At 40.2% G+C, this 16,033-nt stretch overlaps 1 protein-coding gene and 1 long non-coding RNA gene across 5 annotated transcripts in view; one reads left to right on the top strand and one right to left on the bottom strand.

Moving 5' to 3' along the window:
* The window catches only part of MAL2 (mal, T cell differentiation protein 2), a 40,523-nt gene that overhangs the window by 14,499 nt on the left and 9,991 nt on the right, over nt 1–16,033 (bottom strand). For all 3 annotated transcript variants that reach the window (XM_063606881.1, XM_008976955.5, XM_034966527.3), the window contains exon 2: nt 12,383–12,553. In XM_063606881.1, coding sequence (XP_063462951.1) covers nt 12,383–12,553 — 171 coding nt within the window. The remainder of the gene's footprint in view (nt 1–12,382; nt 12,554–16,033) is intronic.
* Nucleotides 1–16,033, top strand: part of LOC130541772 (uncharacterized) — a 36,161-nt gene that overhangs the window by 16,665 nt on the left and 3,463 nt on the right. The window contains exons 4-5 of one of the 2 annotated variants that reach the window (XR_008955889.2): nt 10,757–10,860; nt 12,733–12,897. This is a non-coding gene — a long non-coding RNA (uncharacterized LOC130541772). The remainder of the gene's footprint in view (nt 1–10,756; nt 10,861–12,732; nt 12,898–16,033) is intronic. The other variant, XR_008955890.2, reaches the window with a different exon arrangement.

Genomic DNA, 16,033 nt, shown 5'->3' with positions numbered 1-16,033 from the left:
GGGAGCTGTAGACCAGAGCTGTTCCTATTCGGCCATCTTGGCTCCTCCCCTCCGTTTGCCAGTATTTTATTGAGGATTTTTGCATCAATGTTCATCAAGGATATTGGTCTAAAATTCTCTTTTTTGGTTGTGTCTCTGCCCGGCTTTGGTATCAGGATGATGCTAGCCTCATAAAATGAGTTAGGGAGGATTCCCTCTTTTTCTATTGATAGGAATAGTTTCAGAAGGAATGGTACCAGTTCCTCCTTGTACCTCTGGTAGAATTTGACTGTGAATCCGTCTGGTCCTGGACTCTTTTTGGTTGGTAAGCTATTGATTATTGCCACAATTTCAGAGCCTGTTATATGTCTATTCAGAGATTCAACTTCTTCCTGGTTTAGTCTTGGGAGAGTGTGTTTAGTCTTGGGAGAGTGTATGTGTTGAGAAATTTATCCATTTCTTCTAGATTTTCTAGTTTATTTGCATAGAGGTGTTTGTAGTATTCTCTGATGGCAGTTTGTATTTCTGTGGATTCGTGCTGATATCCCCTTTGTCATTTTTTATTGCGTCTATTTATTTGATTCTTCTCTCTTTTCTTCTTTATTAGTCTTGCTAGCGGTCTATCAATTTTGTTGATCCTTTCAAAAAACCAGCTCCTGGATTCATTAATTTTTTGGAGGGTTTTTTGTGTCTCTATTTCCTTCAGTTCTGCTCTGATTTTAGTTATTTCTTGCCTTCTGCTAGCTTTTGAATGTGTTTGTTTGCTCTTGCTTTTCTAGTTCTTTTAATTGTGATGTTAGGGTGTCAATTTTGGATCTTTCCTGCTTTCTCTTGTGGGCATTTAGTGCTATAAATTTCTCTCTACACACTGCTTTGAATGTGTCCCAGAGATTCTGGTATGCTGTGTCTTTGTTCTCGTTGGTTTCAAAGAACATCTTTATTTCTGCCTTCATTTTGTTTTGTACCCAACCACCCGAAATCAACAGAATATACATTTTTTCAGCACCACACCTATTCCAAAATTGACCACATAGTTGGAAGTAAAGCTCTCCTCAGCAAATGTAAAAGATCAGAAATTATAACAAACTGTCTCTCAGACCACAGTGCAATCAAACTAGAACTCAGGATTAAGAAACTCACTCAAAACTGCTCAGCTACATGGAAACTGAACAACCTGCTCCTAATAATATGTAATTTTAATTTGGATTAAGATGCCATAGAGATCAGTGTTAATTAGGATAATATAAAAAAGCCATAACATATGCTGTCTTTAAAATTCAAGTAAAATAGCATTTAAATAACATCTTTTTATTATGGTTATGATATGTATTCATACACATTATGTAATTTTATTTTTGAGCAGTTATTTTTATCATTAGAGATTTTCCACTGAAAGATACAGAAGACTAATAATAGAATTCAATAACATATATTCATATATTTCATTAAAAACTACTAACATATACTTCCACCAAAAGTATAAGAACTCGTTTATTAGGCTTCTTTGTATGTTGCTGACATTCATGTGAAGCATAACACTATTACAGTTCATATTGTCTTACCTGAATTAAAACACTATTACAGTTCATATTGTCTTACCTGAATTAATATACCATCAACACATCACTGTTTAATAGCTCCCACATATCAGGTACCTTATGTGCATTATTACTCATCCTTATAACCATCATTTATTATCTCCATTTTACAAAGAATTTCTTCTTTCTTTTCAGTTAAATGACTGTTGACTGTTTGAAGCCAGACAAATATTAACTTTTGGAGGAAGAAAAACATGTAGTGTGTCTGGTCCCAAAGTCCAGTTTCTTTAGTTTTCAAAAATTATTTTAATTGACAAAAATCATACATATTTATCGTGTACATGTTTTTAAATATTTATACATTGTGGAATATTTATACATTGTGGGATGGCTAAGTGGAGCTAATTTATATATACATAAATATATAAAAATATATAAAACCTCCCATAATTACTTTTTGTAGTGAGAACATCTAAAATATTTTTTAGCATTTTTCAAGAATATAATACACTGTTATTAATTATAGTTGCCATGCTGTACAATAGATCTCTTGAACTCATTTCTCCTAACTGAAATTCTGTATCCTTTGACCAACATTTCCCCAGTCCCCCATCACCCCATACCCTGGTAATCACCATTCTATTCTCTACTTCTGTGAATTCAACTGTTTAAGATTTCACATATAAGTGAGATCATGCGGTATTGGTCTTTCCGTGCCTGGCTTATTTCACATAACACAATGTTCATCTATATTGCAAATGACAGGATTTCTGCCTTTTTAAAGGCAATTAGTATTGTGAATATATACTGCATTTTCTTTATCCATTCATCTACTGGCCCTTAGGTTGATTCCATATCTTGGCATTTTGAATAATGGTGTATTGAAAATGAGAATGCAGATATCTCACTGATTTCATTTCCTTTGGATATATACCCAGGCGTGGGATTGCTAGATCATATGGTAGTTCTATTTTTAACTTTTTGAGGAACTTCCACACTGTTCTCTATAATGACTGCACTAATTTACATTCCTACCAACAGTGTGCAAGGGTTCCCTTTGAAGTCTACTTTCTTTCCTATCAAACCTATTATTGATTTCTATTACCGTTATAGCAATATTACAAAGGAGAGCATTGCATTGCTTTTGTAAATGCCCATACAGCAAATCATACTGTTTATAGAAATTGTTCTCATATCTGGCTGGGCACAGTGGCTCACGCCTGTAATCCCAGCACTTTGGGAGGTCAAGGCGGGCGGATCATGAGGTCAGGAGAGACCGACCATCCTGGCTAACACAGTGAAACCCTGTCTCTACTAAAAATACAAAAAGATTAGCTGGGTGTGGTGGCGGGCGCCTGTGGTCCCAGCTACTTGGGAGGCTGAGGCAGGAGAATGGTGTGAACCTGGGAGGTGGAGCTTGCAGTGAGCCAAGACTGCATCAGTGCACTCCAGCCTGGACAACAGAGCAAGACTCTGCCTCAAAACAAACAAACAAAAAAAAGAAATTGTTCTCACATCTAAAATACTCTGCTAGGACAAATTTAACTAACCATGGGTAAGAACTACAAAGGTGTGCTTTCTATTAAATAACTCTCATTTGTAAACTGATTCACAAATGCCTTCAAAAGATTTAAGAAAAGTGTTACATACTGGGCACATGTTTGTAGGAGAGATGCTCAAATACATGTGGTTATTCAACAAATATTAGCTGATGAAGGTCAAACCCCAAATTCAAATGTCACCATTTTTAATGGCTTAATGAAATGATGCTAGATCTTAGTAAGAAAAATTAAGAGAAAATTTGTCTGAGATCATTAGGCACTCATTTAACTTACTGAGGTGAATCATCAGAAATAGTTTATCTTTAAATAAAGAGATTTGGTGACAGGACCTGCAACTCTTCGTGTGATCTGATCCCTTAATTTCTCTACCATTACATACCTTTTTCAATGTCACCCACATTCACCTCATTTTGGTCCCTAGGAAGCATTTTATAGCTCAAGGATGCTACTCTTTACACATGGTATTGTCTGCCAGAAAGGATTCTGCCCACAAGCAATTACTGCTTGCCCCTTCCCGCCCCCAATCCTGCCAATTTTGCTTCTTCCTCCCTCCCTTCCTCCCTCCTTTTCAGAAGTATCTGAATTAAATTGTGGTTTCAAGGCTTTCCTGTCCAATCCTATTTCTTCCCCTTTCATCTTTTATAGGTGTTACTTCCCAACACACTTCTCGCGCTTCTCACTCCATATGCTTGGGTCATCCTATCCAGCCAGGGTCATATATACTCTTGGTGTTAGGAGAAAGTACATAGTGTGGAATTTATGGCAATGCCAATGTGAAAATCACTGGAGGTTCCTGGAGTTTTAGAGCCTCTAGTAACCTGCACTGGAGAGTGACAAGTGTTTGAAAAGTAGCTCCTGGTACTAGACCTGGTAGAGAAGAAACACTTAACACCAGTGGCCAGGCATCCAGAACTGCTTATTTTGGGTTGGGTTCCATGGAAGCCACTAACTCAAAAAATCAGGTGGGCCAGCAGCTGTCTCCTTGTGATGGGAAGGGCACATATGATATTGACCTGAGCAAGACCAGTTAACAAGAGGTAACTGCAAGAGCAGGTAGCCTAGGCTCTCATATTACCCACCAGAGTGGAACTGCTGTCCTTCCTCAGTTCGTACCTATGGCCACAGGGAAGAGTGGTTTCCTTATGCCCACCTGAAGGAGAAAAAAACCCTGAGCTTTGTTTTTGGAAGAGTTGGCTCCTATGTGGTTGCAAGGTTGAAAGGGACAGCAGCTGTATTGTATGTGCATTATAGCCATATTCAGAGTTGGCTTTGAAAGACAGTGGTTAGGGACTATTTTCCCAATGGGTAGAGCTGAGTGATGATGCATGTTATACACTTTGCTCAGAAAGAAAAGTGGCCCATAGCTGGGTGCGGTGGCTCGTGTCTGTAATCCCAGCACTTTGGGAGGCCGATGTGGTGGATCACTTGAGGTCAGGAGTTCGAGACCAGCCTAGCCAACATGGCAAAAGCCCATCTCTACTAAAAATACAAAAATTAGCTGGGCATGGTGGTGCATGCCTGTAATCCCAGTTACTCGGAAGGCTGAGGCAGAAGAATCGCTTGAATCCAGGAGGCAGAGGTTGCAATGAGCAGAGATCCTGCCACTGCACTCCAGCCTGGACAATAGAGCAAGACTCTGTCTCAAAAAAAAAAGAGGCCCACAGTGAGAATATACATAGACTGATGATCAATAGCAAATAGACTACTGTACTTGTCAGGGCCATGGGATTAAAACATTTCAAAGCTTCAGGGACAAGGAAGGGATATGGGATTAGGCATACTATGTGGAGATCTTTCTGTCACTTGGTAATGCTTACCAGAAGCATCACTTTAGAATGCTACGTAGCCAAAAGGACCCTTCGAGTTGATGTTAGCAATCCTTTGTCATCAACCATCCCATACCTGGCATTATGGGCACATAAACAGAGTACCCATGGTCAGAGAAAGTGGCCATGGAAAGGCCCAAGAGTATGGCCTCCTTATTGCCAAAGCTGATCTACCCACTGCTTCCTCTGAATGTTGAACTGCCAGCAACAGAGACCAACTCTGAGCTCCTCATAAGGGATTATCCTCAAGGGGACCAACCACTTACCTGTAGTAAATGAATGAAAACTGAGCTCCTACCTTCCTGGAGGGCAAAATATTTCACTCTCACAAAAACACACACCCATAATGGTTATTCTCACTAAAATACAATTACCTAGGGCATCGAGGATTTATGAATTTGCTTTTATGACTCTCTGAGCTTGAGCCACCAGCTATACCCAAGGATTTACAGACTGCATTCACTCAGTCTCTGATCAAGGAAACCACTTCTCAACAAAGCAGGAGTGGAAATGGGTGCCTACCCATGGGCTGCATCATGTACTGCACCACCTAGAAGCTGCTGGCCTGGCCTGATAGCACAAAGGAATGGCTGGCTGAAGGCACAGCTTGGAGGCACTAGTCTGTGAGGATGGGGGTCATCCTTTAGGATGCAGTAGATACACTGAAGAAGAGCTTCCTACATGTTATTGTGTCCCCATTGGAAGAATGGAAACTTAGGGGTAAAAGCAAGAGTTTCTCCACTTGTTATCGCTTCTAATAACCTGATGAAATCCTTTATGATTTATGTTCCCACAGCTCTAGGTTTTTCATGGTCAGGGGTCCTTGTCCCCAAAGGGACAGCAATGGTCCCATTGAGCTACAAGCTATGGCTACTCTCTGGCCACTTCGGACTCTTTTGTCCAGGGACAAAAAGGCAGGAAGAGGAGTTACCATCTTGACAAAGGTAGTTGCCACTAAACTTCAAGAGAAGGCAGAGCTGCTGGAAGTCAGGATGGCAGTAAGGAGCATGTATTGCCCTCATGTATGTGCCACAAGAGGGCGAAAGGAATTATATGTAGACCTCAGGTGATCTACTTGAGGTCTTCTTGGAAGTCTCTCTGCCAACTGTGACTAAAAACAAACAAGTGTAGCAATGCTGGCCTGAAGCAGATGTGGTTGCCAGGGGCCCTGACTCTCTCAGGAATGAGATTTGGATTCACCAACAGGAAACCACTGAGACCACCAGACAGGAAAGCTGAGAAGAGGAATGTAAAATGGTCAGTGGAAGAAGAAGATGAGTACCAGTTGGCCTTGAGACCAACTCCAATGAACGGAGATGTCATGTATCCCTCTAACCTCTCTCCTTTAAGTCTTTCTTCAGGAAGAAAGGCACATGGGAACCCCAGAGGAGTGACTCCCAGATGTATATGGAGAAATGGATCTGCAGTATGAGAGGAGAGTGGAGCATCTAATTGTGCACTGCACACATTTTCCATCAAGAAGGAACTTGATGTTTAGCTGTGAAGGGTGCAGGTAGCTGACAGCCTCCAGCTTCAGTGGATTTGCGATCTGCTACAATGCATGAGCCAAGGCCACATTCTTCCTGGATATCCCCCAACCCCACTAATGACAGCACAGTGGAGGTACTAGTGCTTGGCCACTTGTGCCCAACACAAAACTCTCAAAGGACAGGCTGTGTTCTGAAGTTTTGTATGGATTTGGTCAAGACTTTGTAGAGTGTATCATTCTGGGTTTTCTTCCTGATCTTACTTCCTCTTTTATTTTCTTTTACAAGTGTTATCTCCCCTTTCCCTTAAACAATAACGACAACAACAAAATGCACAAAAAGCCCAAACCAAAACTCTTGTACTTCTCAATCCATCTTAGAATCTACTTCCCAGTGAAGCTGAGATGACACATATGTTGTTTTGGCATGCTAGGCTTTTCCTTTTTGGCTACTAACATAACATTAATTAATGCATTAATTTTGTAACAATTTACTTACATTGTCTACTACAACAAACTCTTTGACAGCAACTGCTAGATCTGTCTTTTTTCACAATTGTATTCCCAGGGCCTAGTATAGGGCCAACTACTCAGTAACTATTCCCAACCCCTGGTGGACTGTACCTATATTTGTATTTGGCCATCCTGAGTGTACTATTCCAATTTGTGCCAGGTGTGGGATGTGTGTTAAGAAGGTCTTCCACAAGCCTCACTCATTGCATTTGACAGCCCAGATCATTTCTGCTAAGTGAATGGTTCTCAAATGTTAGCCTGCATCAGAACCACCTGGAGAGCTTGTTTAAACACAAGACAGCTGAGTCCTACTCCCAGAGTTTCTGACTTAGCAGGTCAGGGTGGAACCTGATAATGTCCATTTCTGACATGTTTCCAGATGCTGCTGCTCTTCTGGCCAGGACCACCATTTGTAAATCTCTGCCCTAGGCCCCTGGCCTCCACTTATTAGCAGATGAACCCATCCTCTTTCTTAATTGCCTTCATGTGCTCTTGCTGTTTCACCCATCTTATCAATGCTCACACACCCCAGAGCACTGCCCACTATGTGTCTGCCTTTTCCCTGGGCAACCTCAGCCTCAGGCATAGCTTCCACCCCACACCCCGCCCGCAAGTGACTATATCTCACATTCTTGTCTTAAGCCCATGTTTGCTCTTCATTTCAGGGTCAAACTTCCATCTACTAGTTAAAAAAAAAAGGGGGGGGAAAGGATTCCCTCCCTATTGAATAAATGGTTCTGGGAAAACTGGCTAGCCATATGTAGAAAGCTGAAACTGGATCCCTTCCTTACACCTTATACAAAAATTAATTCAAGATGGATTGAAGACTTAAATGTTAGACCTAAAACCATAAAAACCCTAGAAGAAAACCTAGGCAATACCATTCAGGACATAGGCATGGGCAAGGACTTCATGTCTAAAACACCAAAAGCAATGGCAACACAAGCCAAAATTGACAAATGGGATCTAATTAAACTAAAAAGCTTCTGCACAGCAAAAGAAACTATCATCAGAGTGAACAGGCAACCTACAGAATGGGAGAAAATTTTTTACAGAATGGGAGAAAATTTTTGCAATCTACTCATCTGACAAAGGGCTAACATCCAGAATCTACAATGAACTCAAACAAATTCACAAGAAAAAAACAACCCCATGAAAAAGTGGGTGAAGGATATGAACAGACACTTCTCAAAAGAAGACATTTATGCAGCCAAAAGACACATGAAAAAATGCTCACCATCACTGACCATCAGAGAAATGCAAATCAAAACCACAGTGAGATACCATCTCACACCAGTTAGAATGGCAATCATTAAAAAGTCAGGAAACAACAGGTGCTGCAGAGGATGTGGAGAAATAGGAACACTTTTACACTGTTGGTGGGACTGTAAACTAGTTCAACCATTGTGGAAGTCAGTGTGGCGATTCCTCAGGGATCTAGAACTAGGAATACCATTTGACCCAGCCATCCCATTACTGGGTATATACCCAAAGGATTATAAAACATGCTGCTATAAAGACATGCACACGTATGTTTATTGCGGCACTATTCACAATAGCAAAGACTTGGAACCAACCGAAATGTCCAACAATGAGACTGGATTAAGCAAATGTGGCACATATACACCATGGAATACTATGCAGCCATAAAAAATGAGTTCATGTCCTTTGCATGGACATGGATGAAGCTGGAAACCATCATTCTCAGCAAACTATCGCAAGGACAAAAAACCAAACAAACACTGATGTTCTCACTCATAGATGGGACTTGAACAATGAGAACACATGGACACAGGAAGGGGAACATTACACACCGGGGTCTGTTGTGGGGTGGGGGGAGTGGGGAGGGATAGCATTAGGAGATATACCTGATGTTAAATGATGAGTTAATGGGTGCAGCACACCAACCTGGCACATGTATACATATGTAAAGGGGAACATTACACACCGGGGTCTGTTGTGGGGTGGGGGGAGTGGGGAGGGATAGCATTAGGAGATATACCTGATGTTAAATGATGAGTTAATGGGTGCAGCACACCAACCTGGCACATGTATACATATGTAACTAACCTGCACGTTGTGCACATGTACCCTAAAACTTAAAGTATAAAAAAAGTTGGAGTGAGAAAATACTATCTGCAAGTTTATGTAGTAAAACTCTACAAAGTTAATCTTAAAAAAAAGCTGCATTGTGTATAGGGGGATCCTCGTTTACATTAACAGCAGCAAGAAAAATGGATGACAACCACTTTGAACCTCAGTTTTCTCATTTGTAAAAATGAGAACAAGAATACTTATCACCCATAAAGAATTGTCATTAAGGTCAAATAAGCAAATGAATATGGGGCCAGAAAATATAGCTGACGAAATGTAAGATACTAAGCAGTGGATGGAGCTGGAGGCCGTTATTCTAAGTGAAGTAACTCACTTATTATTTGAAAACCAAATATTGTATGTTCTCAGTTGTAAGTGGGAACCAAGCCATGGGCATGCAAAGGCATACAGAGTGGTATAATGGACATTGGAGACTCAGGAGTGGGTGGGGAGAGGAGAAGGAGGGATAAAAAAACTACATATTGGGTACAATGTATACTACTCGGGGGGCTGTTACACTAACATCTCAGATTTCACCACTATGCAATTCATTCATGTAATAAAAAACCACATGTACCCTAAAAGCTATTGAAATTAAAAAAATCTTTAAAAAACCAATATATTAAGTGATGTCCATAATAGGCAAATGATAAAATGTGTGCCAGTTATACTTTGGGGGAATAAAGGGAAACATGTTTAATTGCATAGGATTTTTAAATAGCTCTATTTTTCTAAAATGTATCTTTCCTTAGTACCCTTCTCCTACAAAGGGGACTATATAAATTTAGAATCTTCTGTTAAAAGTTCCACAAAAATGGTATTTTTTTCCTCTCCAGAAAAAAAATACAGAAAAGCTGTTTCAAAACCAAAATCTCCTTATTTTCCCAGAATAGAATGAGGCAAGTATTTAGTACTTTATATCTGTTATTAGATAGTATATTTTTATTTCACTATTTATATAAAAGCTAGAAAGCTCAGGAAAAACTGCTGAAGCTATCTATCATGAATGTAATTTTCTTAGTCAATAAAACCCAGAAGAAATAGTAAACTCAATATCCTACAACAAATACATCTAGAAAATAACTTCTTTATCAAAATGCATTCTTGCTTCCTTCAAGTATGGTATAAAGTGGTAAACTATTATCACAGGAGAAAACAACTATTTTTGAGCCATTAATGTCTGACAGTTCCAGAATGCAACAATTAAAAATTGTTACCAACTTGTGACAATTCCATTATATACATGGCTAAAAAGCTTTCCTGGGAGAGTGTACAAAATATGTTACCAAACCTATCAAAAGCAAGCCATGCAATAAAAAATGACTGAATAATAATAATAAAAAGACCCACACACAAAAGAAGAAAAAAAGAGAAGCCCTTTCGAAATAGGGAAAACATTTCATAAATTCCTTGAAGACAAGATTTGGCTCTTAGAAAGCATGCCTACCATACAATCAACACTGTGCATTGCTATTACCATCTTTGGCCTCAGTAACAGCTACTGAGCTAAAAGACTACTCCAGCTAAAAGACCACAGGTAACCTTTGCAGCTGACCTATGAAACAAAGATTTCCAATTTCAGCTGTCACTTTCATAGAGTAGCACAATTAAAACAACAGAAACGCTTAACATTTAATTTTCTGAACATCAGATATAATGCTACAAATGGGTGGGAAATGCAAACTTGGGAAAACAAATAAATTAATAAGGACATGAATGACTGTACTCAATACCAAATATATTATTCTCATTTTACAGAGGAAGAAATTAAAATTGAGAGAGGTTAATAATTGTGCCCAAGGCTACACAGCTACTAAGCAAACCAGATCTATGCTCAAAGCCCATGCAGGACTGTAACCACGGTACTCCACTTCCTTCTTAGCTTTATACTAAGCTATGCCATTTGCCCCAGGGCTGGCTTAAAGGCCAGCCACATTCCCTACACTTCACCACTAATAACATTTAGGATTACAGTTCCTCTTATGCCCTATAAATAAAACAAGAACAGATATTTAACATCTGCACTAAAGCTGTGGAATAATATGCTGTTATACTTGAAAGGAATATATATAAAGCCTGACTGAAGGTCTGATGTAAGCTTCTAAACACCAAAGTATGATCATAACCTAATGGGGGTTCTTCTTGAACTTCCCTGAAGCACTGTGATCCTCTGAGTCATTCTAAAACAGTCTTAGAGAATAAATGGCTGCAAGCATGAAAGACAAGCTCTATATACTAAACAAAAAGTTGATCTAATTTAATGGTGTCATAATTTTAAAAATTGTGTTGATTGCAAATTTTTTTTTTTTTGAAAGACAAGGTCTTGCTCTGTCTCCTTGGCTGGAGTGCACTGGTGTGATCATGGCTCACTGCAGCCTCGACTTCCTGGGCTCAAGTGATCCTCCTGCCTCAACTTCCTGAGTAGCTGGGACTACAGGAGTACAACACCATGTCCAGATATTTTTTGTAGTTTTTGTAGAGACAGGGTTACACCATGTTTCCCAGGCTGGCCTTAAGCTCCTGGTCTCAAGTGATCCTCCTGCCTCAGCTTCCCAAAGTCCTGGGACTATAGGCATGAGCCACTGCACTTGGTCACAAATTCTTTTTTTTTTTTTTTTTTTTGAGATGGAGTCTTGCTCTGTCACCCAGGCTGGAGTACAGTGGCACAATCTAGGCTCACTGCCTCCCGGGTTCAAGTAATTCTTCTGCCTCTGCCTCCCAACCAGCTGGGACTACAGGCACACCCCATCATGCCCGGGGTAATTTTTGTATTTTTAGTAGAGACGGGGTGTCACCATGTTGGCCAGGCTGGTCTTGAACTCCTGACCTCATGATTCATCTGCCTCGGCCTCCCAAAGTGCTGGGATTACAGGCATGAGCTACTACGCCCGGCCACAAATTCATTTTTAAAAACTCACCAATTCTTTTTAATTTGGGACAGACGTTTATTATCAATATGAAACATGCCCTTTTGTAAGTATTTGTTTTCTGAAAAAAAATACATATTTAAATATCTGGGGCAGAAATTAATGGAAAATTTCAAGATGTGACAATGTTTAGTTCCCAAAGGCATTTGTTCAATTGTTTGATAATTGTAATGCAATTCATTTGCCATATGAAATGAAACAGTTTTTGAGTAACAGTTATCTAAGTTGTAGGAGTAACAATTATTTCTCAGCTCTATCAACACAGAGATTTCGCAAACTGGGGCCCTGTTGTCCATCAAGGCAGCCACACACCACCACAGCACCACAGCAGTCTCTGTGGTTGGACCGCTTCTCTCCCATTAGGGGCAACAGAACTGGGACTCTGGCATTTCAGAACAGAATAGGATACAGGTTTCTCCCATCTTCCTGCAATAGACTTAAAATAAAAAGTCCTTACCAGGAAGTTCCAGTTAGCATCAATCTGAGTCACCATGCCAGAGAGGAACATGCCCAGAAAGAGGAGCGAAAAGAAAAACGCTGTCACGGACACAAACATGACCCATCCTTGTAGTAGAGGTAGAGGAACATTGGAGGAGGCAACCAAAATCCAGACAAGACCCCCGAACAGCTGAAAGAGAAAAAGAGGGTAATTGGTTTGCTTAAAAGATACCTTTCACACAACAGAATTAAACATGCTTGTATTACCCTCAGCATTGCCTTCATTTTCCTCCCAGACCCCTGCACATATTCCAGCAACCCCATCCCTTCGATTTTCCCCTTATTATGTAAGATGCCTTCTTTCCTCAGGTGCAAGATCAATCCTCCTGCTTGGAGAACTGATCCAACTCCACACCTGTATCTTCAGGTTGGACTCGCTTCTTCAACCCATGTACATGTCCAGTATTCCCTCATCATTGACAAATACCTTCCTTTGACTTTACTGATTCTCTGACTACCACCTTTTCAATGAAGGTATTTTTTCAGTCAACCATTTTAACAAATTCATCTTTGCTTGGTCTCCACTTCCTCTCCTTGAAGTTGCTCTTCACATCACTATAAACCAGCTTTTGATGTCATTGCTTCTTAGAGAGTTAGTAAAAAATGGCTAGAATAATAGTTGCAGCTGTTGTATATGGCAGTAAACAATAAAAACTACCATCATTTATTGAGTATTATGTGTTCGACATAGGAATAAGTACTTCACATATCTGTGGATCTAAGTATCAATAAATACCTACTACATTTCAGGCATTATGCCAGGTGCTGGGAATCAAATGGTAAACAGGTTACACTTGGTTTCTGTCACCACAGAACTCACAGTCTATTAGAGGAAAGAGACAAGTAAGCAAGTGATTAAAAAGCTGCTTCATAAATGTCACAATTGGGCAAATACTGGGCACTGCAGGTCCACACAGCAAGGGCTATAAATCCAGATTTGAAAATACTTCCTAGAAACAACAATCCAAAGCACAGGGCTATGGGGTAAAGCAGAGGGAGGAAAGGGGGGGTTCCATGGCAGGAGCTGAGAGTAGCCCCGCATAGGTGAAGAACAAAGCTCAGCAAGACAGGAGGGGCATGTGCTGGTGGGGAATGGAGAGAACTGTACTGCAGACTGAGCGAGGAGGTGCTGAAGCTCGGGCCAAGGAACTGAACTTCACCTAAGGGCGATGACAAAGCCAAGATCATCTTGAGCAGAAACTAGCATGGTCAAGATTTGCCTTTAGAAATTTGTCTCTGGCTAGAATGTGAGAATGGACTGGGGAGGCAAGGGTGGATGGTGAGGCAGCACATCTCTGTGTTTCTCAGCTCTATCAACACAGAGATTTCACAAACATTGGGTAACACAGGAGACTGTTATACCAACAGAGTGTAAGAATCAGAACACTGAGGACAGAGAGAAAGGAATGGATTAGAGTGAAATTTAGAAGTAGACATGATAATAGTTGGTAACTGATCAGATGTGGGACACAACAGAAAAAGGACAGATAAGGAAAACACCCAGATTTCTGGAAAGGCCTCTAGGCTTGAGAGAACACCGCAGGAGAAATGGTGTGAAGATGAGTTTTATGCATCTATCACCATTGGTCTCCTCCATACTACCATGCCTGGCATTCCAAGCCATTTGTGATCTGACATGTCTTTTTCATCCTTGTCTCTTGCCACTATGCCCCTCACATTTTGTATTAGGGGGAGAAAAAAAATCCACAGTTCCAAGACAAAGATCTTTCACATCAGAGTGGCCTGTTACTTGCATGCCGTGAATGTCATTCCCTCCCTATGTGTACTTGAGGTTCTCCCACTCACATCTAATCTTGAGCACATCATTTACAACATTTTTCCTGAGATCCACCCCTGCTCAGTTATGCCTCCCTCCTCTGGGCAACCTCCCTACTGGGCTTTGTTACATCAGTGAGATACACTGTAATTAAATCCCTTTGGCTCTCCATCTGCACTACCAGGCCTTCTTGGCAGCATACTGCTTTATATGTCTCTGCATCCCAAGCCATTTATTAATCTACACAGTAATCCTTTCCTAACCATCAGTCAGGTACTATGCTAGATTTGGCAGCACAAAACCTTAGGCTACATACCTGCCCTGAAGACACCTCAAGCAAGTGAGAATCAATCTCTCTCTCTCTCTCTCTCTCTCTCTCTCACACACACACACACACACACACACCCAGGGAGAGTGATAGAGCACGCTCTCAATTATTTGCTTAGTAAACAAGCTAGTGCTCATATGAGAACAGTTTGAGCTCCAAATATTAAAAATCAATACTCATCTGTACATTGCATTTCAGTATCTAGATATCCAAATTACTCCACAAGTCACTGAAAGTTAAAAACACAAGTTCTAATTCAAGCTTCAAGAAAAGGCCCAATCATATAATTTGTTACTGCTTTGAAGAAACATTTTTGAAAGCATAAATGATCACTTGATCAATGATAATCGAATCACCAGTCTAAAAAAATGTATAGTTGTGGTGTATACCTCAACTGCTAAAGTCAAATAAAAAATTAACATTTGATCCAGAAAGTGTTATGAAATAAATCTAATGAATATCAATGCATCTTAAACATTTAACCACCACCTTATCAGTGCCTATAAAAGAAAAAACTTGTTCCTAATAAAATATTATTTACCTTTACATACTATTAAATAAATATCTGAAGATGATATAAGTATGTCTTCAGTGGATCAATCTTTCCTTTTTTTCCACTTTCTTCTTTCTGGTAGTCTTTTCTTACTCTCCCACAAAGAATAACCTACATAACTTTAAATTCAGTTTAAGAAATATACATTAAGTATCTCTTCTGAGTTATTTCCTGAAAACCTATGTGCAAATATAAAGGATAATAAAAAGCAACTGGCCACTGTTTGTTAGGGACAGGCAGAGCCAAATAGATATGAGTTAGGGATGATGATATATTCACACCTCTAAAGAGGAGGCTATATGATCCTTTGGAATTAAACACAGCATTTACTAAACCCAGACTGGACCTCAAACAGGCCAGCCCCGAACCTACTGCTAGGTACTATAGAAGAACACTCAAGAAAAAACAAAAAAGGCAAGGTTCCATCTCCAGGAGCTTGAAATAAGGAAGAAATAGACACCATTAAACTGATTCAGGAGCAGATTGCGGTGGATGCTATAAAAAGAGCTCAACACAGTGTGTTCTGAGAGGCTTGGAGAGGAGAGAAGAAATATAATGGGAAGAATCTGGAAAGGTAGGCAGGGGAGGCAGGCTTCAGAGTAAGCTTTCAAGACAGACCAAGGCTTTGACAGCAGAGGCTATACTGTAAAACAGTATAGATTAACCATTCTTATCGTACTCAAAATTACAGCCCTTCAAACACCTCAAAGGCTTGGAAGGGAAACTAAATGCTGCATGAACAGGAGTCAGATTCACCTCCTCACTTGTGGGGTATGTGCTGCATGGAAAGGGGAGAGGGAAGGAGTGTAGGAATGCCCCCTCTCTCTCACTCAAGTAAATACATATGATACATCCCTAGAGCTGAGATTCTGTGAAATCCAGGCTCGCTTTGGAAGAGAGAGGATGGGCCAGAGAACATAATTGAGCCCACTTTGGAGGGCCACCATCCTCA

This window comes from Pan paniscus, chromosome 7 (assembly GCF_029289425.2).
Source record: "Pan paniscus chromosome 7, NHGRI_mPanPan1-v2.0_pri, whole genome shotgun sequence".
Taxonomy (NCBI): domain Eukaryota; kingdom Metazoa; phylum Chordata; class Mammalia; order Primates; family Hominidae; genus Pan; species Pan paniscus.
This window is presented reverse-complemented; position numbering and strand designations above follow the sequence as displayed.